The following is a 27871-nucleotide window of genomic DNA, read 5'->3' as shown; positions in this document are numbered from 1 at the left end:
CTAATCTGAATATCTCAAACAATTTTAAAAGGCCAAAACATTAAAGGGAAATTTGGCACGCATCATATTACTTAATGTGTTTCCATCACACAGACAGTGGAAAAATGAGTACAACCTCACTAATCCATCTTGCACAGTGGCTTTTAAAAAGGCATTTAGAGGCTTTGGTTTGGTTTTGTTGGTTGGATCTAAAAACAGGTTGGCAATTAAATAAATTAGCTGAGAAGAAACAGGCAACCATCTCATGAATGTAATCCGCTGAGACTACTGACAATAAGTCAAAAAGGTTTTCCTATCTCCCGAGACTGTAACTTTATGTAGAAAAAAATATTATTCATGCTTAATTTTAAGAACCTTCTGCACTTGTTGAATATAACTCAACACAACCTTCCTCTAGTGGCCATTACTGGTACTGCATCTTACGGAATAGTTTCAAATTTTAAGAAAAAACCCCAAAGAAATGCAAGAAATAGTCTGGCACATAACAAACCGTAATATCACAAAATTCTATCAGCTTTTTAAAAGAAAAGATTGGGTTGATTTCCAATTCAATTCATTTTTTTAGGTTAAAGGGACAGCTAGCCAGATCTGGCTGCTTCAACGCCTTATTAAAACATGTTCAGACTTCGCAAATCGAAATAGTTTCATGCACCAAAAACTGAATTACAACGTTGAATGATGCGTGTCAAATGTGCTCTTCGTCCCAGGCCTAAGACTTAACTGTTTCCATTTCCAACTGCAAGCGATAAGAGTTTAAGATATGAGTAAAATACGTAGTACCTGTGACGGCATGGGCTAACACAGTGGGAGTGTGGCGCCCATGAGAAATACCATACAGTTCAATTTCATAGCCTGTGGAATCCATCAGGTTAGAGACCGTAATGTTACGGACTTCACCAGGCAGTCTGAACTCCAGCGTATCAGACTGCTGCTCAGAGTCGCTGACCCGGACAACAAAACCATCAAAATGGCCCGACACTGTGCTCCAGGATAAGCTGAGGTTATGTGGGCTCACAGATGAAGCAGCTATGGACCCCAACTGTGGGACATCCTCTGAATAAGAAAAAGAACACGGCTTTTCAGTTATGTTGCGCTGGGAACTGGTAAGAGTCATAATGTGGTTGGTACATGCAGTGTCAAGAAATGCATGTAATGAGATACCTGTTGTAGCTACAGCAAATAGCGGCTTTGAGTTCTGGCCACCAGCGCTGGCGTACAGCTTTATGTTGTAGCTTGTGCTCGCTTTGAGCCCGGCCATGTCTGTGGAGCGCACGTCTCCTGGCAGAGCGCGCCCCATTGCCTGCGAGGGCAAAGCAGACTCTCTGACTTCTACTATAAAAGTATCAAAAGCGTTCTCTCCTGTCCGCCACGACAGAGAGAATCTGTCTGAGGTAATGTTAGAAACAACTAGCCTGGACAAATCAGGCTCTTTAGCTACAGGGGGAGAGAAAAATATAGTATATATTCATTTATTGAAATAGAAAGCATGTATTTGTCTGGTTTTAAATATCCAGTGTATGCATAAGGTCCATAAGGCCCAAGTCAACTTTGAAGTGCTGATAATAACTGAATAATATTTAAAAGTTAAAAACATATGACACTAAAGGACACTAGTAAGACTAATGATAAATACACATAAAATCAAAATACCTGTTGATGCAACAATACTGACAGCATTTGTTCGGGATCCCTTGAATGTCCCATAGAGGTAGGCTATATAGTCAGTGCTGGGCCTGAGCCCTGTGATGTCATGGGACATTTCATTGTGGGATATGTTATATTCCTTTGGCTCCATCAGCCAATCAGAATCAATAATCTCCAGGATAAAACCATCAAATTCTCCTTCAGTGCCGTTCCAGAAGATTGTAAAGCTCTCTGACGTTAAGTTTGTGACATATAGTTTGCCAACCACTGGCTGATTCACTAAAGAAAAAAACCAATATTAGATTTTTACCAACACCAGTTAGCAGGACACATATGTCTAACAGATATAAGTAATATATAATTGATAGCTGCTTGGTTTAATGTAGCATATAAAAAGTAGAGTTACCGGACACTCACCACCACCAACTTGCAATTTCTGAATTGTTGTCTGGCAATAAAAGATTAAGTACATGCACATAGAGATTCCTCCACCAAAATTAACTGAGCAGCTTGAATTTTAAATCAAATGGGCCTATTGCTTTTCTTAAAAGGGACATATAATGCACATTTCCATGTCTAAATGTATATTCTGGGGCTCCACTGGAATATCGTTGTATGATTTACAGATCGAAAAACTCCTTATTTATCTTATACTGGCCCTTTATGCAGCCCCTCAGTTCAGCCTCTGTCTGAAACAGGCCGTTTTAGCTCCTGTCTCTTTAAGGCCCGCCTCCAGATGAGCCCACTCTCTTCTGATTGGCTACATACATAAACAGTAATAGGAGGATTTCATTTCTTTTTCTCCTTCTCTACTCAAATATAAAGTTCCCGAGTACATCCGTACATGTTCGAGACTGAAATCCAATCCGAAATACGCGAGTGGACAAAGGTGAACAACACATGGAACGACCTTTGCAACAAATATTACAAAACGAAAGGCTATTTCATGTGTGAAAGATCCAGTGTTGCCAACTTGGCGACTTTCTCGCTAAATCTGGCGACTTTCCAAACCCTCTTAGCGACTTTTTTCTCAAAAGCGACTAGCGACAAATCTAGCGACTTTTTCTGGTGTTATTGGAGACTTTTCTGGTGTTTTGGAGACTCTGAAATGAAAAGACGTATCGCTCTGCCGTTACTGTCCTCAACGAGCAGCGGGTGCTGCTGTGAGCCCCTCCCCCATCCCAAAGCACTCACAGGCAGTCAGGTTCACAGTAGCCTCGCGCAGCAGTCCCAGCTGCAGTTACAGCAGAGAGGAGACCCACACCACTCCGCGTCCAGACTGCAAATGAATTGCGCAATTCCACCCCGCATTACAGTCCTTTGATTCAATTTAATATTCTAACATTTAACAATACAGAACAAAATTGATTTAAATTTAAAGAAACAAACCAATAATCAACATAAGAAAGTTAATTTGTAGTTCTAAACATATTTAGGTTTTTTTTACTCACTTTTTGTCTCTCCCAAGACGTTATTCCTCTCTCCTACAGCGTCCATTACAATTACACGCAAATCGAAAATTATGCAAATTAGGTGATGACGTCATTTAGCGACTTCTAGCGACTTTTAGGACAGCCAATAGCTACTTTCCTTACTGAGGAGTTGGCAACACTGGAAAGATCTAACATCTTCACAAAGAGGAAGGTTACATATGCTAACCTCAGGTTTTGGACCTTTTACCATGTTTAACGTATACATCCGTGATCATAACAGTATAAAAATAACGGAAAATCACAAAAGGCATGATATGTCCCCTTTAACAAAAAAATAATAAGATGGACATACATATAACACCAAGGGTAATGACACAAAAGCCTTCAGGGTAAATAGCTGAAAAAGACTGGGCTGCAGGTTTACGTGAATAAAGTGTTGATTTAAATGTGAAAATGTGGGCAAAAGAGAGCAAAAGAGATAACAGTGTTTCTCTTAGCCATGTGGTGAAAGACTGAAACATGCATTTGATCTGTTATCATTGCAGACAGAATAAGTCCTGCAGAATTATCCGAACAAACCAAAGCAGAATAATAATGAATGCCAAAGAGAAAATTAACCTTGCAAAAACATGATTTTACATGCGATGTCAGTCCTCGGTCAGTTGCATGCAAACATGCAGCAGACAATTTAGGCACCATTCAGAAGAAAAACAGTGGTGGCGTTATTGTTAACCTCAGATTAAATTATTAGCATTTTACCTTGATAAGGGCAAGAAGATTTAATCATTTGCCACCTAGCAGTTCAAAAGGAAATGAGGATATTTACTTTGAGATAGTTTAGATTTGTCGATTCTGATAAAGTTGATCACAATATGTCAGTGTCATTCACACACACTGCGAGCGCTTACACATCCATAGGCAAATGATCCTTGAAGGTTAATCAATTGCACATCGAATGAGGGTTGATGGGATGAAATGAGATGGTCACGCTGTCACTGTGTGACGAGTGGGGGGGGGGAGGAAGGGTGAAAGTTATTGGTTTGCTTTTGCGATCATTGCAGCACATCAGCGTCAAATCTCACCACGATGCAGGGGATGGTAGAGGGGGAAGAGGAGGAGGGGGGGAGGGGCTTCATGCACTTCGGTAACTGGGATGGAGGCAGCAGTTGGGGGGTAAGGGTGAACATTTGAGGTGCGTTTGCTTGGCTCACTGATGTGGCAGAGGAGCCCATCACTCCCTGCCCTCTCTCAGCTGGACATAAACAGTGGCTGGAGGGTAAAGGAGTGGTAAAAATGGGATGTCGGTTAAGATGAAGCGATACAGTGCACCGTGGCCACTGTGAGTGTTGGACAGTGATGACAAACAGAAATGAGGTTATTATGTTGGTCTCGGTTCATGCAGCGAGGTGTGGACGCTCCACTGTGAGCGGGCCATCAGAGGGCTCTAGTGTGTGTCTGTGTGTGCTGCAGATACCGACTGAAATAGAAAAATTAAGGAAAGAAAGACAGGAAAAAGAGTTAGAGGACAGAACGCTGCCAGTTGCGGGTACCTGTGGTGGCTTCAGTGTACACGGGCTCAAGGAAGGAGCCCCGATACATCCCATAAAGGCCAACCATGTAGCTGGTGTTGGGATTCAGCCCGGAGATGCCCAGGCTGAGAGCGTCTCCGGACAGAGAGAGGTTCTGGCTCTCTGCAATATTCTCCATGTTTGTTACCTCAATGACAAAGCTGTCAAATTCCCCACCCGAGGGGATCCAGGACGCAGTGAAGCCGTCCCATGTATTGTCAGAGATGGTGAGGTTCACCACCATGGGCTTCAGCTCCTCTGGTAGATAGACAGATCAGAGTGGGGTCAACTGAATGGCAAGATGGATTACACAAATTACTCTCACATAACTTTTCAAGGCACATTACTCATTGCAGCGAGTATGATGGAGTATTTGGGGCAAAAAGGATTTTGAGATTTTTGAGAAAGGTCAAATATTAGTCTAGTCAGAAGAGAAGAAAAAGAGAGAAAAATTGTAACATTTTGAGAATTAGAAGACAAATCTACCAGAAAAAAGTTGTAATATTTCAAGAATAAAGTCATATTACAAGATTTTACAATACTCTTATTATAGTAAAACATGTGAGAGAAGTCTGTCAGCTTTTATGTGTCAGATAAGTAATGTGGATGATCTTATAGCTTATTAGCATGTTGTTATCATAGATTTTAGGATGCTGAAATGAAATGAAACCTGTCCATAACTGGATGTGTTTTGAAGCAGAGGCCGGAGCACTAGAAGACTCAGTTTCCTCCAATCAGCTCAGCAAAAGTTCACGACATCAGAAAAGGATTAAAAGTTGAGACACAACGACATCTCCACCTGCTGGGCCGGTCTCTGGATGAGGAGACAACGTTTAGTGTTTATGCTGCACTGTGTCAGAGCTCTGGAGGTTAACAATATGAGCATTTGCCAAACAACCACTTAAGTCTTCATCCTTGAGGACTAAAACAAACAAACACAAACGCTATGTGGCTTATTGTTCACACAAAGTGGACAATTGTTTACTTTGATTTTCAGTGTGAAGCATCCTGTACTGTGGGAGACGGTCCCTTAGAGCACCAGGTGCAAAGCAGACAGAGCTTATTAGAGCTGAAATGATTTGTCATTGAACTATTTGGATAAACATATTTTGACATTTGACATTTTTCAAGTAAAAGTGACAAATATTTGTGTATTGCTTCTCAAATGTGAAGATTTACTGCTTTCCCTTGTCTTATGTTGTAGTAAACTGGAAACTTGTGTGTTTGGAAAAGTGTCTTCTGAAAGTTAAACATTAAATATGGACTATTAGGAACACGCTTGTGATCCAGGACTTGTTTTTATTTTCTCATTAAAAAAATCTAAAAATAGTATAGTTTAATCTCAGTTTAGTAGTATAGTTTAATCTCAAAATATTCAGACTTTTTCCTCATAAAATCACAATTTAATTCTCAAAATATTCAGACTTTTTCTCATAATATTCCAACCTTAGTATCAAAATCTCAGATTTTTTGTGCTCCAAATACTCCATCATGAATGTGAGATTAAGCAAAGGAAAATATGGGATGAAAGAAAACATCTTCAATTAAAACAACATCCATCTGTGGAAAAAAATATACAATGCAGCCAGCCAGAAGACAGGATGTGATGAATGCCTACAAAAGGAAAATATTTGCTCCATGTACCTGTAGTAGCAAAACCTCTGAGAGGTAAAGATCTCTTTTCTTCCACCAGCCCTTGTATTATAATATCATAGCTTGTCGAGGGGGACAAGCCCTCTATTTCAGCCTTCCTCACACTTCCTGGTAATGTGGTCACATGAGTTTGTGTCACCCCTGACGGAGAACTGAGCTCCACCAAAAAGCTATCAAACGCCCCGTCAGGTGCCGACCAAACCAGGCTTACGCTACTGGTGGTAACATTTGAGACTGTGAGGTTTCCCAAAACATCCAGGGTTGAGCTTTCAGGCTCAGCCCCAGAGCTCATCATGTCAGTATCAGAGGAGGAAGGAGCCTCTGTGCTTAGAGGACGGAGGGGATCTGGGGTTTGAATTGCTCCAATATCCGAAGCAGACTGTGCGGTTGTTGGGGCATCTTTGATGCTCAGCGAAAGTACATCTGGAGAGGTAGGCTTGGGTGCTAAAGTGAATAAAAGCAAGTTAAAGAATGCATTTGTTACTGCCTCTGCTGATGTGTGGAACAAAATAACCTGGAAAGGAGAAACTGGGTTAAATAAAGAAACTGGGGAAATTATAATTCAGATTAAATAACAATTCTTCACAAACTGGTCTACCTTATTCCAGTGAAGATTTCATCATCATTGTCTTTTGCCTTTAAACTGGATTCACAATCTTTGTTTTTGTGTTACATCATCAAACATCAGAGATTCACTGACCATTTATGCGAAACAGCAAACGAATTAATGACACTTGAATCAATGCCATTAATTTTTGAAGGTTCTGAGTAGCCCACAGAGTGGAAGTACACAGCCGTCTTCAAATGGATGGTGAAGCCATGCACAGCCATTTACTTCCTGCTGTCCTACAAGACGTCTGTCGAGTAATTTGTCTGACATGCGAGTGACGTGTGCTATAATTTTCTCCAGCTGCGAGAGAATCACTTAATTGTACGAATGGGATTGAAGACGTTGAATGGTGAGGATGGAATTAGTGGCGCAGGCTTTCAAGAGAGCAAAATGGTTGCTTTTAAAAATTCAAATGTGTGAAGAAATCGGGGACATGCAGTGCTCCTAAACCCACTGTATCTGAAAATATTCGTGGCTCAGAAAGGACGTTGTTCTCATTGCAGCATTACATTATTTCTTCCTGCATTTAGGTTTTTAAAAGCAACATTTTGCCACAGTAATCAAGCCTTGGCAGGTGAAATGTAGGATGATGTTTTCTGAAATAATGCTGTATATTTCTGTTGCGTTCATCATCATATTGCACCATGCCAAACGTTCTGCAAACGATGATTACAATTTTTTAAAAAGAGTGCTGGGAAGTCTCAATGAGTAAACTACTAGCATGCAAATCTCTACATCATTTCCACTGATTCAGTCTATAAGAGAAGCTTATACCTGTGACTGCAACAGCTTCAAGTAGGGCAGATCTCTGGCTACCGGTTATCCCATAAAGCTTTAATTGATATTCTGTCGATGCCTTCAGGCCTTGGATTTTAGAGCCCGTGGCATTTCCAGGAAGTTGGACCTCTCTCACCTCCTGCAAATGCCGAGTGTCTTTATACTCTACTGCAAAACTATCATAGACAGCGTGAGTCTTTAGTTCCCACGAGAGCTTAAATCCGTCAGGTGTGGCGCCTGAGATAGTCAGTGTTCCCAGCTCATCCTGAGGCTCCGTCCCAGAGAACGGAGACTCGGAGGGGTCTAAATACGCAAAGCTAATGACATTGTCCTCCGAGCCTGCGGTAGTCGTTAGCTCACGGTCGTCTGAGTCAGATAAATAAAACGTGAAAGTGGCTACAAGAAAAACAAAAGGGCACAAATGAAGACAGTATTATTGTGTATCTTATTTTCTTGGTGTTTGTTAGCTGAAAAAACGTAAAACTGTAAGACTTAGGATGAAGAATATTGTCAATAAACCCGAGAAAAATGCAACTTTCCTTTTCATCTTTTTCAGAAAATTGTAAACAGTATATTTTAAATGACAAATCCGTTCTGATCTTCCTCTGAAAGCGTCTGTTACATATATTCAGAGATGAAATCAAGGCAAAAATCGCTCCCTACCCACCTGTGGATGTAGTTAGAGTGACAGGCTTGCTCCTCCTGTGACCCCTCTCTGAGGTCAGGCTGAGGCCGTAGCTCATTCCAGGAATCAGGTTGGGTATGACGTAGCTCGTCGCCCCGGCTGGGATCTCCTCCTCCTCCACCTGGCCGTCTTTGGAGACGTACACCAGCCTGTAGCCGGTCACCTTGGCTCGAGGTTTCTGCCACCTCAAGGTGATGGAGGTCTCTGTGGACTCGACTTGCTCGAAATCTCTGGGAGGATCGAGGTCTGCGGTAACAGAAGAGTCATGCATGAAAAAAAACGCTCAATATAAATATCTCATGAACCTGCAGTGAGGAAACACCAGAGGTAGGATAAAAATGTCAAAATTCAGAATACCTAAATAAAATAAAAAGGTAGTAAAATAAAGTCAAGTGGGTAAAACCAGAAATGTGAGGTGGGGAATAAAATAAAATAATAAAAACCCGACATAAACGGTTACGAAGAGGAAAACAGGCAGGAAATAAAAATAGCCTGTTTTACTCCTTTTTATTCTAAAACATAGAATAAAAGACAGAAGAGTAAATAAAATAAAGATGAATTAAAAGCCAGATTTAAAAGGCAGATCTTAAATTTTGCTTTTAAACATATAAACACTCCTTGCTGCCCTCAGGTCTTCAGGAAGTCTGTTCCCAAGACGAGGACCATGGTAATAAAAGGATTCCTCTCCGTGGGTATTTGTTCAGACTTTTGGTGTAATTAAATACTATACAAACAATACTAATCATAAATCACTTATGTCACCCAATTTGTATCAGCATAACTTGACTGTCTAGACTGTATTTATGAAGAGGTGTAAAGAACATTGTTTGGACAGCTGCGCAGCACTGTCTCTCACCAGTTGCTGCGTTGGTCGTAGCGGGGAGACTCTCTCTCTCGTTCTTCACGGCGGTCACTCCGATCCCGTACTCCGTCCCTGGCTTTAGCCCTGCCATAATTCAGAGAGATGGAAGAAGGAAAAATTTACCACCTGGCCCTGAGAAATGCAAAGAAAGTCTGGAAGTTGAGTGTTGTCACATTTGATAAATAAATGTCTTTGACCCCTACCGGTGATAGTTGCTTGTGTCGTGTCTCCCGGTCCTCTTGGGAACACTTCCTCACCGTGAGCGGCTCCGGAGATGGGGCTGTATTTCACTCGATAGCTGCCAACATCGGCTTCACTGTTTCTCCATTCAAGAGTGATGCTGCTGTCTGTTTGGGAAATGGCCTGCAGGTCCTTAGGGGCATCCAGGGCTGCAGTACAGAAAATTATAATCATTACAGAAAAGAAAACATTACTCAGGCTACTTTTTTAGTTTAAGCATCTTTAAAATGGAAACCACAAACTTCAGATTCATAAATATACATTGAAGCTTTGATTCATTACTTTTGGCTATTATTAGACATTGTAATACGATACAAACATATAAAAAAGTGTCTACAGTATAAAAAATATGTACTTATCCCCAAAAATCACAAAATATATGGAAGATATGTTCACATAATAGCAGATTCTGCACTATGTTGGCGCTACTCTTAATATAGTCCCATGAACACTTTCCAACTTTCCTTTCCTGTCTGTGACCAATCATTCCTTCTGAGAGCATAAATCTTCAAAAAATGGGTCCCAAATATATAGTTAATTTCTTTTAAAGGCTTAATTATTTACTAAAACATCTGAACATTAGAATTTTTTAGTAAATGTTACTCAAAAAGAAGTAAGAAGTCTATATATCAGGGACTATTTTCAGCAGAGGACTGATACGCATTTCCAGCAGCAGGTTGGTGTGTGTGGGACTGAGTCAATATAAACTACAGTGTGTGTGTGTTTTCATAGTAATCAATGAATATGTCACCCATTTAAGTGTTTTTTAATTAGGCAAGAATGAAGCTCTGTAGGCACTTATAGACTCATTCATTAATGGGTTTTAGTCCTTTTATGGGACGTCACTAGACTTTAACCTTCAGTATTTAATATTTACCACAACTTTTGGACATTGTGTGATGTTTGTCGTCACAAATTGATCCAACTTTATAAGAAATTAAAATATAAAATGACATTTTTGCAGCTCCTGCTATCATGAAACCTACCTGTTGTGAATGTGGTGGTGAAAATGTCACTGTTATGAGGTCCTCTATGGGACATGATGGACACCTGGTACTCCGTGTCCGGCTTCAGACTGTCAATGCTGTACTGCTTGTCTGGGGGGAAAATATCTGCACTGGTTTCATCTGCGGGGTCGGAGGTGGGTGCATAAGACATGGAGATTTTGTCTATAGAAGACACTGGCTCAGACCAGCTGACCAGAGCCGAGGAGTCCGACACATCTTTCACCTCCACCTGCGGGGGGCCGTCAAGTTCTGGGTTGGGAGATGAGGTGAGGGAGGAGAGAGGAGGGAGGCAAGGATGAGTCATGGATACAAAGAAATTAGTTCAGCTCTGCTATCTAATAAACAGTGATCAAATTACAGAGACAAAGGGGCTGAAAATGATGAAGCAGAGTGCAAAGGAAACAACTTTCAGCATTCAAATGAGGGATGTATGTAAAACTTGCTGGTCTATTTAAGAGTAATGTGTTGGGGGCAAAGTTTCCCATTATAGACACAGTTTGTATTTGAAAACACTTCTGTTTGTAGCACATTTTTGCTCTGAAATTAATTGTTTTCTGAAATTTGCAGTAGATGATGCATTTAAAATAATGTGGAAATAAAAGACATATCAAGTAAATTATAAAGTAGGCAACTAATTATCATTTTCAGTATCAATTATTCAATCTTTTGTTGTTTTTTGTAGAATCAATAAATAGTTTAGTCTATAAAATGTCAGAAAATGTTGTCAATGTCAATTTCCCAAAACCAAATGTGACATTCAAAACCAAAGATGTTCACTTTCATTAAATGTACACATGTAATGGAAAAGCAGCTAAATGTGATATTTGAAAATCTACTGGGGTTTCATTTTTTTACCCTGATATATAACTTAAATCAATAACTAGTTATAAAATTCATTGTCAGGTGGTCAATTAATTGATTATTCAACCATTTGGTTCACCACTTTGACCAACAATACCAGTCATTAAGGCTTAGAAGAATGATTAAGGATCTTAGATAGCAGATGTATATTGTTACATAAGTTGTTCTGTACTGTGTCTGTATGGAACAACTAACAATTGTTATTTATTACTGATTCGTTTGACAATTATTGTCTCAAATGCTTGTTATGTTCTGTAAAATTTTGGTCTAAAATACAGAAAAATGCTCGTACACTGTACCAGAGCACCAGCTGACCCATTTAAATGTCATTTTACATGACCAACAGTCCAAAAAAAAAAAGTTACTAAAACGTTCAATCCACTATCAAAAAGTGTGCAACGTCTGATTCTGAGTAGGTGGGAGATAAAGTTACTGTACAACTGGAAGGAAAAAGGTCAAAGCCGAGAAACAATATGAGCCTTCCTGTCTTTTTAATTACAACAGCTCTCGTTAGACTCAACCTGGCTCTTTCATAAGACAAAACACATGAAATATACTGTAAATCTGTTTCACCCTGACATTATTGTTGTTTAATACATGACAAATCTCCTGTGTATGCATGTGGAGGAGGAATCCTTTCTCAGTATTTCAGAGCTGTGCTAAAAGGGCCTCTGGGGTTTGAACGGTTCGAAAGGTTTCGTCTTACTTCTATCATTCATTTCTGGGAGCTGTGTGGAGCTCTAGCCTACACAAATAGATGACATGAAACCGTGAGATACCCGGGGAGAGTCCACGCCGACACAGACTTGTAAACTGAATTACTTTTCCATGCACAATGACAGTTGTTTACCCAGGCGTGCCGTAGCGATTGCATAAGCGACCGGAGGCATTTAACAACGCGACGTATGGAGTAACACTGCAATAAAGGTTTCAGCGAGCCGAGGACGAGAGCTAAAAAGCGAGATTTAGTGAAAAACAACTATTACATGGTCACGCTAGGCTGAGATTTCATTTGTTTGAGTTATTGCTTTTTACCTAAAATCTGTTGGGATGGAACTGCGGAGAGTCAGCTGAGATTTCCTGTTGTAACTCTTCTGTCATTGTGGAATTCAACTCTGTGACATTACTGTATTATTTTTTACTGTGTGCTGAAGTGAAATGAAGGACTTTTTTTTTTTTGTACCCTACCAAATGGTTTTGTTGACAGCTACCAGACAGAGGAGGAAAGTGACATAACCATACCACCTCTAGCTATAACTTCATTATAAGCCAACTGGAGGTTTTTAAACTTCTATGATCTCACCAGTTGACTTTAAATTATCTTTGTGCTTGGAAAACACTTTGTTACAGCCAGGAACTCACTCGTGGTGACGGTTTCGGTTGTCTGGGGTCCCCTGGTGTTGTTTTTGATGATGTTGATGGAGACCTCGTACTCCTGTCCTGGTCCGAGACCTGACTGGGTGAACTCGGTTTGAGAAGGTGGAAGGGTGCTCACAATTTTACCGTTTTCTTCTTTCTGCAAAGACACATATGAAATATCCTGTTAAACGCATGAACACAAGTAATCATGAACACAAGTAATCTGATTACTAAATCAGGTTAAGGCAAGAAATAAGACATGTTGGTTTACATGCACTGACGCCAATAGTCTAAATTGTTCCAGTTTACATTTCTCCCCTAGTTTGACATTTTAGAAATTATGCTTAATTGGTTTCTTACTGATAAGATAAGATCAGTACCACTTTCACGTCTGTCTTAAATATGAAGCTACAGCCAGGAGACAGTTAGAGAAGCTTTGCATAAAGAAACATCCATCTACCAGCAGCTCTAAATATTACTAATTAATTAACATACTTTGTCTTATTAATTGATATGTACAAAAACCCTAAGTTATGGTTTTATGTGAGGTTATGTGCCGAGTTGTTTCTGGGCCTCTGAGTCTTGTCATCACCTTCTGACAGTCGGGTTAGTCCTGCTTCAAGTCTTCATGCTAATTTAACTGTCTCGTGGCTTTAGCTTCGGATGTAATTTACAGGTATGAGAATGATATCAATCTTTTAGAGGCATTGTTCAGTTGTGGAGAGTGATTGATTTCTTTGGTTTTGACCATTTGAGTTAAAAACAGGGAGATCAATGCTTTGTTCAATTGTAAAATGGACTTTGGGTTAAGTTATTTGGTGTTTTTCATGTGCGAATGTTCAAATAATCAGGTTTCTCCAGTTAAAATCTACCTGTGTTAATCCTCCAGCTCAAAACCTCATAAATATAAAACAACTAAGTTTCACATTTCCAGGACATTGTCGAAATGACGTCACTGCTGAAAACTGATTGATTTTCCATTGATTTTGTTTAAAAAAAAAAGAAAGTATGGAACAATGCTGCGTGCAGTAAATTGAACACTGAAGTCTGGATGAGACAGCAGATGTTAATTTAAGCAGCACACCAGACCTGACAGAGAACTGCTTAATCTTAAACATGACAGAGGTCAGGAAAGGACAACGTATTCAAAAATGGGTAAGAACTCTGCAGAAGATGCAAAATCCAAAAAGGCCTCTGACGCATCAGCTGGCACAGGATTTTCTTTTCAAAGAGTATCTGGCTCGGATTCTGAGCAGCAGATTTACCCGCAGTTGTATGACATCCAGACTTGCCCTCACTCAGGTTTTCCATATGTCAAAGCAATTTTAATGGTCAGCACTCAAATAAATCCGCGTTTTGATGAGACTTCCAATAAGCTGGCATAGCTTATCACCTCTCACTCTTTTCCCGTCAGTTAAATAAAATCCCGGGCAAGCCTTCAAAAGAGATGGGCAGCACTGACCGTGTTGCGGAAATAGATCTCCCAGCCATCAAAGGAGATGTCCAGCTGGTCCCACGCAACCTCCACTGTAGTCTCCCTCACTGATTTGAATATTAAACCCTCTGGCTTTGGAAGAGCTGGAGGGATGGAAACAAAAACAATCAAAATAATGATTACTTTTGATAAGCCAAACCACAAGAATGTTTAATAGGGCTGCAAATATCAGTTATTTTCATTAACAACTGATCTGTGTTTTATTTTCTCAATTAATCAATCAATTATCTGGTCTATAAAATGTTTAAAATTTCTGGAAAATTACTCAAATGTCTTCTGTGTTATGTCTTTTGCCCTAGCTAACAGTTCACAACCCCAAAAAAAGACCAAATAAACCAGAAAATATTCAGATTTGAGCAGCTACAATCTGATATTTTGACATTTTTTTCTTAATAAAATGACTCCAAATGAATAATCTAAACATTTACGGATGTTTGTGATGTACCTGTGGCCACCCTCGCACTGACAGGGATGCTCCTTTTGTTGCTCAGAACAGCGTAGACGTTGATCTGGTACTCAAGGCCGGGTTCAAGCTCTTTGACAGTTGCTTCAGTGCTGTCTCCAGGCACAGTGAACTCCTGGAGAAGGCCGCCAGGACTGGTGGGCACATAAGTCACGAGGTACTCTGTCACCAGCATCTCGTTGTTCCAGGAGAGATCCACAGTTTCGGGGGTGACCTCGCCCACAGTGAGATCCTTTGGAGGAGACACTGGAAAAAAAGTGAAAAGTGAAAAGAAAAGCTTTGCTGAGGGTGTTGTCTTGGATAGTTTCTCATGCCCTCAATCACTCAATATCCGCCACATAATGGTAATGCAAACTGCAGAGCCACATCTGCCTGTGGTGTGAAGAACTGCCAAAAAGTGTGAACCAAGTGGAGACAACGGTAACACACAACATGAAAACCTCGTTTATATTTACTACATATTCACTATAGTTTCTCTGAGGATGAGTCGTGAGTGAATTTTGAGAATAGAAGGAAATTACATCATTGTGGATTTTCTTTTATAGTACATCTAACTGACACATGGAAACTTTTAGGAACTGAACTGCCAAATCCTTTTTTTGTTTGAGAGCGAGTGTGTGTTTCTGCACTGAACAGAGCTTCTTACCTTCTGAGCAGTCTTCTCCGATGTATCCTTCATCACAAACGCATTGACCATCCACACAGCGGCCTTTGTCCTGGCAGTTGTTGAGGCAGCTCAGCTCTGCGCAGCTTTCTCCTTCATATCCGCTCTCACATGTGCATCTTCCATCGATGCAGCGACCCCTGTCGTTGCAGTTATCTGGACAGGCGAGCACAGAGCAGTCATCTCCCGAGTAGCCCTCCTGGCAGACGCACTCGCCATCGACACATTGACCTCGGCCCAGGCAGTCGTTGGGACAAGCTTTCTGACTGCAGTCTTCACCATTGAAGCCTTCGTCACAAACACACTGCCCATCGATGCAGCGGCCACGGTCTCTACAATTGTTAGGACAGCTCAGCTCGCTGCAGTCCTCGCCAGTAAAGCCTGCATGGCACTCACAACGTCCATCAACACACTCCCCGCGCCCGTAGCAGTTAGAGGGACAGGTCTTGATGCTGCAGTCCTCTCCAGCGTAGCCTTCCTCGCACACACACTGGCCGTTAACACAGCGCCCTCTGTACTGGCAGTTTTTGGGACATGAAAGCTCTGAGCAATCATCTCCTTGGAAACCAGCATCACATGAGCACTGTCCATTAATGCACTGGCCTCTGTTGTTACAGTTGTTCAGACATGCTAACTGGCTGCAATCTTCACCTTGGTAGCCCTGGTCGCAGGTACACATCCCGTTGAAGCAGGTACCTCTGTCGTTACAGTCGTTGAGGCAGGTGAGCTGAGAGCAATCTTCTCCAGTGTAGCCAACGGTGCAGACACACTTCCCATCAACACAGAAACCATTACCATAGCAGTTGTTGGGACAGGTGCGCTCTCCACAGTCCTCCCCTGTGAATCCATCATCACAGTAGCAGGTACCATTCACACAGCGCCCGCGGTCGTAGCAGTCGTTAGGACAGATGAGTTCGGAGCAGTCTAAGCCGGTCCAGGGTTCATCGCACGTGCAGTATCCGTCTTCACAGCGTCCACGGCCGTAGCAGTTGTTGAGGCAGTTTGTCTGAGAGCAATCTTCACCGAGGTAACCATCCGAGCAGACGCAGATGCCGTCCACACACTGTCCGTAAGGGCCACAGTCCACAAGGCAAACTCTGAGGCTGCAGTCTTCTCCAGAGAAGCCCTTGTAGCATTCACACTTTCCGTCCACGCAGCGGCCCTGGTCCTGACAGTTATTGGGACACTCGGGCTCGGTGCAGTTGGGTCCCTTCCAGCCAGGCTCACAACTGCAGCCACAAGTGTCGGTGCTGTAGTTTCCATGACCGTTACAGTAAGGCTTAGTTCCCACCTCACCTTTGATAGATAAAGTAAAGAAGTGGTTTGATGTACTTTGTTTCAGTTCAAAAGTTTTGTGCAATAACATCATCTGTGTGGGATTGCATTTCACGATTTTACAACATATCAATGTCACTCTTTGTTTTATGATATCAAATCAGATAAAGAATTTTCTTTAAAGGCAATAGTTGGCTGTTTTTGGTTGTAGCCTTATATTAAAGAGTAATATCTACCTAACTCTTTGCCAGAGAGTGAAACATCAAAGTTTTCCTTTAATAAGAGTGCATCATTCAGAAATGGTCCAAGCTCTATTTTAGAAACCATTGGAGAATACTCCTTACTCAAATTGATATTACAGCAACCCGAGGTCATGCAATTTTGGGCCAAATAAAGCCCCATTCAAGATTAACTGATGAGATGTTGGTCTTTACAGACAGAGAAAATTACGCCTCCACATTGAATTTCAAAGAGCTCAACTGATGAATGAAACAGATGTGCCTAATACTGAAAGAGACTCTCGGGGTTATGTAGTATTCTCAGAGTAGCACATTTCATTGCAAATTCAGTAGGATCAAGGATTATTTCATCGAGCTCGCTTTAATCTTACTGACAAAGCGTGACAGAAAACTTTCACCTACCTGTGACCTGTGCACTGCAGCAGGGGCTGTCACCACTGCACTGATCTCTCAATGCTGACACTTCACCCTCAAGCATCTCCAACCGGCTCATGAGGTCTTTGAGGCCTGGCATGTCATCGGTACAACCGCAGGCCCGCCGAGGAATGTTAATGCGGTGGGTGAAGACAATCTGGTTCTCTCCGTCGAGGGTGTGATCAGTGGCGTGATGGCCCGGGGAAACCGCAGCGTCTTTGGGAACGAGCTGCGTGCTCTCTGGAGCGTCCAGGTCCACTGAGCACAGAGAACTGGCAGGAACGTTGATGTTATAGACATGGTTGAAAACCACAGGATGGTCTGAACTGGGCAGGGTGACGTTATGTTCTCTTGGGGAAGTCAGAGTCTGCCGTCGATGCCGTAGGATTTTCTTCACAAGCCCAGCGTCTGATAAGCTGAGCAAAGCAGTCAGGATGAGGCAGCCCAGAAGGCCTCTTGTACCCATGCTAGATGAGGGACGTGGATTTCGTAAAATGAATCAGTTTGGACCTCTGATTAAAGGCCAGTCCTGGTTAACGGTGAAGTTTCTGGAGAAGACAATTAACAGATAGTCACAGAAAACACAGCTTTAATGAAATGCAGTAAAACACCATATTCATATGTTAGTAAGAATTTAAAACTATTGTCTGAGTGAGCCTCGTGTGTGCATGCAGTAAAAATGACCAAGGTACCTTCGTGTAGACCAAAAGTAGATTAAAAATCATCCATATTGTACTGTATGTCAAGTTTACCAGAAGGTTTTTGAAACCAGTTGTTTCCAGTCTGAAGGTTGGGACCTTCCACAGGGGGTCGCTAAATAAATCTGAACAATTCAAATGAGTAACAGGATCAGAAAGCAAAACTAAGATGCTTCATTAATTTTATCCTTTCAGATTTTCCTCTAATCTTTACTTTATATTCTTGTGAAAATAATCTTACCTCTTTAGTCCTCCAAAACAATTGAAATCAAAGATTTCGATAGACTAAACAAGTTAAGCATTCGCTGATAAACATTGCTTCATTTTTATGAGTCAGTTGGGAACCACTGTTTTGGGCCAATATGGTGATGCACCTTCTTAAACAATATAAAGTAAAACATTTGCAGTATCTCCTCCATATAAGGCTGATGAGTAAATGTGGTCATTATTGCTTAATTGATTCTTTCTATTTAACTTTTTAGGAGCTGAGGAACCACGACACAACACCTGGCAACCGGCAATGGCAGAATTAATCCTTGAAGCTAAAATGAACATCATGTGGCGCGCAGGCAACCCACACAAACATGTGAATAACATCCACACTCTAACATTTGAGAGCTGTGAGGACTAAATATAAAGTTACTGTGGAATCAGTTTGAAAGATTCGCTTCGCTTTCTTTTCTTAATTTTGCCAGCTTGACAACAAGCTAGCTTCCCACCACAAACACAAATGTTGTAATCTAAACGAACAAAGACAAATGTACCAGTATCCCTTTTTGCTGATTTAGAGCTGGAATGATCAGTCAATCCATTGATTATGGACAAAGCATTGATTGGCAACTATTTTTGAGTCATCTTTTGAGAAAAGTATCTGGTTCCAGCTTCTCAAATATGAATATTTCCTGGTTTCTTTATACTTCTGTGATTGTAAACTTCATATATTTGAGTTAAGGACTGCTGGTTGTGACAAAAAAGGCTTTTGAGGCAACACCTTGATCACAATTTTTGGATATTGATAGATCAAATATGTCATCTATTAATCAATAAAGTAGTTGACAGATTAAAAAATAATGAAAATAATCAATAGCTGCAGCCCTACACTGTTAAAACTAGCTTCAGGCTTGTTTGACGCCCACACAAGTACTTTTGTGTCTAAGTGTTAAGACCAAAGAATCCACAGTTGTGCTGGCACATTATTCGTGCTTATAACTGAAAAGTCTCAGCTGTTTCTCTCTATATAATGGTATAAAATGGTGTGAAAACATTTAAAAAGCATAATTCATCCCATTCACAGGACTCCTTAAAGCCCACAAATCTCTCAGATGACTTCATCAGCTGGACACAAAGAACACTATAATTTGTGGGAGACAAACTAGAACTAATGACAGGCTTCTTCCTCAGCGTGGGAAAGCCTCCTTGGATTACTCCAGTGTTAAGTTTCCAAAGGATTTCAGTAAGCAGGGGTCAGTAAAACACTGAACATCAATAGAAAGGTCCATTGTGATTGCACACAAAGTGAAATACTGCATCTGTGCATGGCCGTTCTCCTAACTATTGAAAGATGTCGCTCAAATATTTATTTTTTAATTGTATATGTAAAGCTGTGATCATCAGAAATCTACATGACAGAATTTGCAGACTTTAGCTGAATTTGAGGACGTGATGTGGTGAACTTGTGTTTTCCACTTGGTTTGGTAGCTTTTCACACAGAGAAACTTCAAACGAACCAAAATGCATCACTAAAAGCCACATGAGAACGTTTAGTCCATTTATTGATCAGTTGTGTCTGCGGTGGGAACAAGAACGTTAACACAGGAAGAACTTCCTGAAGAACGTCTTCTGGCAAAATGCAACATTCTTTGTTGTGCTAGTCCAGCTCGGACCTCAATCCAAACAAATTGTACCGCGGGGAAAGTGAACTGGAGTCCGAGTCAAAAGGCGAGTTTACCCAAAGTTTATGTTGTATCATAAACTAACCAACACTGGATTTTTGAGACAGATGCTGATACCGTATGACCAATATTTGGGAGTTTAGCCATATAAATCAGCCTCTAGCAATCTCTAAAATATAAATCTTGAAACAGATCTTTTTAAAAGAAATAATAATTTTACAACTGAGATTTATTTCTTGTTACTTTATCTGTAGGCCAACAGCTGTCAGTAAGATTGGCATTCTCTCTCTCTCCCTTTTTTTTTTGAAACAAAATGTTTATTTATATTTCTGCACATTTACATTGCACATAGCTACCTTGTCAAAAAAACAAAAACCAACAAGAAATATACCAAACATACAGGAAAACATACATATCCATCAAGTCACGAACAAATAAATAAACAGATGAAAAATCCAGGTGGAAAACAAGATAAAATCTTGGCTGATTTCGCAACTTTAACAAACTTTACAACTTCTTATCATCTTGGTAATAAATCCAAATAAAAAGTTAAATCTTAGCTTATTTCACAACTTCTTATCGTCTTGTTAATTTAAAATATGTGATCACAGGTTTAAGAGCGTGTTGACCTTCACACAGAGTTTTGCCGTTATTTTTTCCATTGAGTATTAGTAGTAGTATTAGCCTGTCTTTCCATTGGAATCGAGAACCGGTTCTGGTTTAGAACCAAAAACAGCAGCGGTTGCAAACATGTTTTGTTTTATTTAATGACTAAATAATTACCTATGTAAGAAGAACATGAAGTTTACTATGAATTTTCTACTCCGTTAGCAGGATAACGTTAGCAGCAGAGCGGTGAGCGAACAGCAGCAGCGTGTCGTAACAAACGAGACTAACTGGCCAACATACACTGCAGTATACAACTGCAAACGACTTAAACCAACTCTGAGGGAAAGAAAGCAACTCTGTGTTCAGTCTCTTTCACCTCAATAACGCTGTGCCCGCTCTTTACTGGAGCTAACAGTGCAGCAGAGAGGCTTTTCCCCACTGCTGCTTATATAACGCTAACGTTAATAACAGTGGAGCAGAACTCCTCCACTCTCTCATTTTTGATAATCTCATACAGGCAGGAGACTGTAAGATGCTTTGAAGTAAACATCTGGCTGCGGACCATTTATCTTATCTACCAGTTATGTTTCATACACTCATCAGCATGTAAGGTCATTGATAAACAGTGGAAGTAATAAGACAGTTGCATTGTGACTGAAAACATCTGTAGGCTTACTCTTTCCATATAAAAAATTGATCAGGAATTGATAAAAGAATCGGACCGATAAGCATAATCAGTTATGTCGTTTTTGTATTCGTATCATTAAAATCTTATCAATTCATGTCCGTAATGTAGAGTGGGAGGCATTGGTTTGAGCCAAAATAAAGTTATCGCTTCTTTTTGGCCACCAACAGCAAGATGTTCAACCAGTATGCGTTAGATTGGCTTTCTCACCGGTTATTCATTCATTGAATCCTCAGTCTGACTGTAAACAGAAGGCTGAACGCTGCCTACAGTATGTGTTAAACATCTCATTCTAATACAAGCAGCAAATGTTGACCAGACAGGATGTACTGTATGCTCTCAGGATCATAGGCATGTCTGTAAATTGTTCGCATCTCTGCCAAAGATTTTGCCCAGAAACTTTGATTGGTGGCCACTGACAGTACTTCCACATGCAAACCAATGAAAAATGACCTCCAGAAGGGAGTTGTTCATACAGTGATAGCAATGGAAAGACATGTGGCGGAGCACCTGGATTCAGGTTGTCATGAAAACCTCTGGAAACGATTTATTGAGACAAAGCGGACGTTCAGTTAAAGTAGAATAAGGAAAGTAGATGTTCAGCTTAAGTTCAGCTGAGTGTTGGTCGCATCTCAATGTAACCATGACTTCATTCTCTTTCTTCTTTTGCCACCTGATTTTTTGATTTACGAATAGACATATTTTATCCACCAGAGACTCAAAATCAAAACAGATCATGCATGTAAATCATAACTTCCATTCAAATCCATGCCTACTGCATCCCAAATACCAAAAAAAAAAACTATTCAAAAAACTGACAGCCAAACACAAGACAGCCAAAGTGAGACACACAAAGTGGCCTAAAAACAAGAAGCCAACTTTTCTATGATCTTTCCAAACAGTCCAGCAACACTTTGATTATTAATAAAAGGAAAAAGGAAACTATTACAATAAAAAAAGATAATAACTAGCAGAAACATGGAGAAAACATTATACTTAATTGTCATATGAAGAGTACAAACCCTTAAAAGAACAAAATCCTATTCACATTCAGCATCCCATCCATATTCAGATCAATCTATAAATGCGAACAACAGAAAATTATCCAAATATGAAAGAAAGGGGCCCAAAACTGTCAAAAACATAACCACAATTTTGTCTCCCATTGCGCTCTTGAAACCCTTGACTCCGTTTCTTTTGACTCTTCGACCGCCAAACTATGGGATTAACTCACACCAAGGCATAAATTAGGGCTGGAACTACATATTATTTTCATGATTTTTCAAAAAATGCCATTCAAGATTTTCTCAGAGGCCTTGGTGATGTCTTCAGTTTGCTTGTTTAGTCCAACTCACAGTGCAAAACCTAAAGAATTGTAATTTACTGTCATTTGTGACAAAGAAAAGCAGCAAATTCTCACATTTTAAAAGCTGAAACTAGAGAATATTTGACCTTTTTGCTTGAAACGATTATCGATTAGTCACAGATGAGTTTTCTGTCGATTGACTAATCAATTATCAGTCATTGCAGCTGTACTTTAAATATTTTATATATATGTCTCAATCTCAGCAGACTTCTCTGGTACAGACTACAGCCACTTGTCCACTGTTCCACATTAGATGGGATAAATGGGCAGGTTGAGTCTGGTGTTATTCATCTTTGCCATAGATGCTGTGATACATTTTCCTGCGAGGAATATTGAACTGAATTATATTTGGGGAAAACCAATAAAAAACAGATTAAGAAACAGAAATCAGCAAACCGCGATGTGACACGTTGTGGGCTGCTGACCAACAAGCCTTTGAATACAACACACGTCTTACAAATTGGCAGGAAATGTGGTGGTTTCATGCAGATCAGGGGGTGCACCATGATGACTAAACCTTGTCTTTCAGTTTCTTTTTTATTCCTTCTTTTATGCTTTTGTTATATTTGGATGACAGGAAGCCTGATGTACACCCTAAATCAAGCTGTTGGGTATGACAAATATTTTCCTTCACTGTCACTATTTTGCCTTTAAACTGCTGGAACTGAGCTATAGGTATGAAGGTGGATGCCTCCCATCAATCTTCTTTTCTTTCCTTTATTGTTCCGACCTTTCACTCAACCTTTCACCTGACCTTTTTCTTTTTTCTTCAAATGCCCCTTTACCGGCATTTTTGTACCCCTTTCATGTAATCTGTTAAGGTATAAACTTGAGCTTGAGTTTCACGAGTTTTCGCACATCTGGTAGGTGATAGGATAAAGGTAGGTTACGCCTGATGTTGTAAATCTGAAAACTGGGTCTCGCAGTTTGTTTCTCCTCATTCTAGAAATGTTTACGAGATCGATAATTTGCAGCCTCAGAGGTGAAGAATGAATCCTTTAAAATCCTCAGCAGGGGCCCAGGCTGCATGTGAAGATGCTGAAAACTTTGCCTTTGAATGTGGCTCAAACTTATTTGCAAAATAGACCTAAAATGACATTTATACTGTGGCTTGATGTTATAACTACTTGACATTAAACAGTTAAACTATTTGAGACTAACAGCGCTGTAAAAAGCCAAGAAAACATCATTTAATAGCAGCCCTTGAGGTTGACCAAGGACATCTCATTTGACTTTGGGACATGGGAAGACAATTTGGAGAGAAAATTGAAATAAATATAACATGTTGACTAAGCTATAATCCAGAATTGCTGTAGCTTTTGTGCTCTTCCCCCATGCTGGCAGAGAAAAGGGAACTTTCCCGCGTGGAAAAGTGAAACTGGGAATGTTGGCCCTGAAGTGAGGACATCTGTTTTGCCTAGTCAAGGAAAAAAATAAGGCACAGAGGTACTTGTCCTGTGTCCAGATAATTGCTCCACCTTTAATAAAACTGAAACTGCTACTGTGTGATGTGTGTTTTGATGGATAATTTGTTGTTTCTTGATCGTCTCCATCACTGGGAGTGCAAGTGAGCCGCGCTGAAAAGACTGCCTCTGGTGACAAAACACAGACGGCCGCAGTGTTGTCTTCATTTCACACTTGGATTCAAACCATTTCTATCCATGAGAACAATGGAAGTGCTGCATGTTTGGACAGTCGTCTCATGGAAAACATTTGAGGCAGACGGCAGCGTGTCAGGACTCTGGTCAGCGTGGTGAACATTAATCCAATGCATCTGCTTGTTTGTGTATCCGTGTGCTATTTTAGCTATTTTTTTTCTTTCTGTCTTTTTTAAATTTTCCATGAATGGTAAGTCTGACTCGCATAGCATCTGGAACAGCTGGAAATAAACTCAAGAAAAAGTTAATAGGAGAAGTTACTGTAGCTGATACAACAATAATAGGAGTTGCAACACCTCATTAATGGATTTCAGACTTCCCCTCTTGTTGCATGGCAAAGAATTCTCCAGAAGACCTTTAAGAAATACGAATTGGAGATTTTCTTTTTGTGTCCCAAGGTGAGTCTCACTTCAATTTCAATTGCAGCTCCCAAGTCAAGATAAAATGAAGCTTTAAAGGTTTGTAATAAGTGTTGTGTTTCTTTGGTTGTCGTAATTTTTCCCTAACATTTGCTTGTTCCAGCTTCTAAAATGTGAGGATTTGCAGCTTTTCTTTATGATTTATGATAGTGAACTGAATATCTTTGGCCTCTGGGGAAAAAGTAAAGGACAATTTTCACTAGTTTCTAACGTTTTAAACACCCAACAACCATTAAACAATCAAAAAACAGTCATTAATTGCAGCCTCATGTGCAGTTCAATGGTGTGCAGGAGATCAGAAGATTTCCTTTACACATTAATGATTGAAAGAAAACTGCAGATTGTAATTAGCAAGAAATTCAACTACCTCCAAACAGCCATCTGTGCACAGAAACACTCCTAACCAACACACCTGATTCTAGACACTGACAGATTTACAATGTGAAAGGGCTAACATGAAGTCGCAGAGCTCACACAACCCACAACCTGCATGGTTATATAATCAGAAAATATTACACATACATTTATTTGAGTGTTTCTCTGCTGTAAAATCATGTCAACCATATATTTCTTATATATGTTATGTTATCTTATATATGTGTCTGTCTATGTATACAGTATCATTGTGTGTGTCTGTTTTGTGTGGATTGCTTTAATATCTTTTTATATTCTCTGTTGTAAAGCACTTTGTGACATTTACCTGTGAAAAGTGCTATATAAATCAATTATCATTATAATTAACTTTCAGAGAGAGAAAGAGAGAGAGAGATAGAGAGAGAGAGAGAGAGAGAGAGAGATGCCTGGCACAATGCCCTCAGTAACTCAGTGTCACCACTTTTGGGCCACAAAACCTCCAATTCAGCAGCTTGTAATGGACTCTGGAAACTGGGGCACAGACAACAATCTAACACATTTTACATAAAATGCCAAGGCGTGCAATGCTGAGTTATGATCAACCCCTGGCTCTTTGTGTGTAGAGGTCAGGCGGAGGGAAACAGTGTAGGACGAGCCCTGGGGGAGCTCCAGCTACTAAACCAGCTGTCCCTCTAACAGAGGTTTTGTTCACCCAGACACCTTTCTCTGTCTGCTGCACAGACACATCCCAGGACACCAAGCACATAGCAGAGAGCCTGTAAAACATCTCTCCTTAAACAGCTGAGGATAGGACATGATGTGCATTTAGATACGAGATGAGACGAGTAGCTGTGGGTAGTGGAATAAAACAAAAAAGCTTGAAAAAGTCCAGAGGAACAGGATGATTATAATCTTCAGCTGAAATAGTAATTTTCTCCTGAATGTGGATTGGAATGAGTGACTCAAACCCACCACACAAAAGGATAAAACAGAAGTTAAAAACCCCACCATAAGCCAGACTTCGATTTCAATTAAGCAGAACTAATGGGCTGAATGGATGAAGTATTTTTTTTCTTCTGCTCCTTCTTCCTCTTCTTGCCCACGCTGGCAAAATCCTGCACCATCACCCACTTTTCCCTTCATTTAATCTCCACGATGGAAAAATTACACACAATGAAAGCTGAATTAAATTGCCCCAAGGTAATGCGATGAATCATCAGGCTGCAAAACCTCACCAGACAGAGGCATACTTATGCATGCACACACACACACACACACACACACACACACACACACACACACACACACACACACACACACACACACACACACACACACACACACACACACACATATATGGACATATTTTATGTTTATTCTTGGACTATTGATCTACAACCTGACAGCAATTGTGAGAAAATATTTTTGGCTGGACCTTCCTCTAAAGTGATCAAAGCTGACCGCTAAGGGAATGAACATGTGGAAGAGTTATCCACAGCCATCACCTCTGAATCCTTCATTGGCTGCTGACTGTGTGACTGAGAAAGAAGTTGCAGGATATACACCAAGAATTCTTTTCCAATAAACCATAATCAACACCCTCTGGTGTAGTAAAATGCACTAGTCTGAAACGTACTACTGAAAAATGCATCTACTCGTGTGAATTTGAACAGTTATCCCTCTTAAGAGAATTGAACTAAAGGAGAATAAAAGGAAAAGCATAACAAGATCAATAAAACTGACTTTAACCACACAAATTCTATCAAATCTGAGGAAATACACTAAATATCTGCTTACCTACACAAGTGCAATATGCTTTTTTCCCCCCCTACGGGTCCAAGCAGGTAAGATGAGGCGCTCCTCTGGGTCTTCACACATTCAGTGAAGTCGAGGAAATGATGCTTTGCTTCCTTCTTGCAGCCTCTCCAGCAAGGTGGCAGCTCTGTGTGTCTGCCAGTCCTTCCCCTCAGCTGGCTCCTTATCTTTTTCCCTCACCGTTCACAGCTCAGCCTGGAGTTCAACTCTTTAACTGTCTACACTGACAGCAAGAGAGAGAGAGGGAGTGTGGAAGGCAAAAAGAGAGAAAGTAAGAGTAAATGTCTTTTAAAGTGTGTGGAGTGCTTAGGTCAGACCCCCATTTCTTAAACTCCAACCCTTAAATAGCCGTCATACCCCTCCTCTCCTCTCCTCCCTTCCCTTCCACTCCACTGCCAGTATTCCCTCCCTCTACTGTAACTAATGGATGCAGAGCTGGACTGCTGCCTAAATGAGATGCCAGTGTTACTGGGAGTCATGAGAGAGCGAGCAGCGCTTGTGGCTGTGAAGGGAAATTAAAGGGGAAAGACGAGGAAACGGAGGAGAGTGAAGTCAGAACGTAGACAGTAGACAGACGTTTCCCGTTCAACCGTATTAACTTTGAAATAATGACAAAATGAGGTATGATTTTTCTTCCAGCAGTTAAAACATAATCTTTGTGCAATTTACTTAGTCACATTTGACCTCCCATTTGAGGAAATCCTCTCTGTTTCCTCCATCATTTCCATACGATACCCCACACACCCCTCAGCTCATAAAAGAGTGAATATTTCTCCAGCTCTGTCACAGTGATCGATCTACAGCGGCTGAAACCACATATTTTATTTCAAATCAGAGCACTCTTAATGGGATAAATCTGAATTGAAAAGTTTCAGTCAATTATCTATTAAAGGGATAAATGAATAAAACTATAAGTAAGAGGGGATGTTTAACACTGAGGCCAATCTTCCAATCCCTGAAGGAAATGTTTCCTACACAGTTACATTTTCATACATTTAACAGATGGGATGAGCTTGGAAATGGATAGATTTTCAACTGTTCCCATCCAGCCATGTTGGATGAAAATGAAAGCGAGCAGCGAGGGAGTATGTTATATCAGTTGTAGTCGATCCCAAACCTGAATGTC

The 27871-nt window shown here is 40.5% G+C and overlaps 1 protein-coding gene across 4 annotated transcripts in view; it reads right to left on the bottom strand.

Moving 5' to 3' along the window:
- Positions 1-26904, bottom strand: part of LOC133995103 (tenascin-like) — a 35327-nt gene extending 8423 nt beyond the window's left edge. For 2 of the 4 annotated variants that reach the window (XM_062434395.1, XM_062434396.1), the window contains exons 1-10: positions 26728-26904; positions 17238-17797; positions 15304-16617; positions 14640-14903; positions 14162-14277; positions 12703-12856; positions 10459-10728; positions 9436-9621; positions 9227-9316; positions 8353-8616 (exon numbers count right to left, since the gene is read on the bottom strand). In XM_062434395.1, the coding sequence (XP_062290379.1) occupies positions 8353-8616; positions 9227-9316; positions 9436-9621; positions 10459-10728; positions 12703-12856; positions 14162-14277; positions 14640-14903; positions 15304-16617; positions 17238-17715 (3136 nt within the window). In that variant the 5' untranslated portion in view covers positions 17716-17797; positions 26728-26904. Of the gene's footprint in view, positions 1-4627; positions 4904-8352; positions 8617-9226; positions 9317-9435; positions 9622-10458; positions 10729-12702; positions 12857-14161; positions 14278-14639; positions 14904-15303; positions 16618-17237; positions 17798-26727 lie in introns of all 4 variants that reach the window. The other 2 variants (XM_062434393.1, XM_062434394.1) reach the window with 2 other exon arrangements.
- Between the last annotated feature and the right edge of the window lie 967 nt (positions 26905-27871).

Source organism: Scomber scombrus, chromosome 15 (assembly GCF_963691925.1).
Source record: "Scomber scombrus chromosome 15, fScoSco1.1, whole genome shotgun sequence".
Classification (NCBI taxonomy): Eukaryota; Metazoa; Chordata; class Actinopteri; order Scombriformes; family Scombridae; genus Scomber; species Scomber scombrus.
This window is presented reverse-complemented; position numbering and strand designations above follow the sequence as displayed.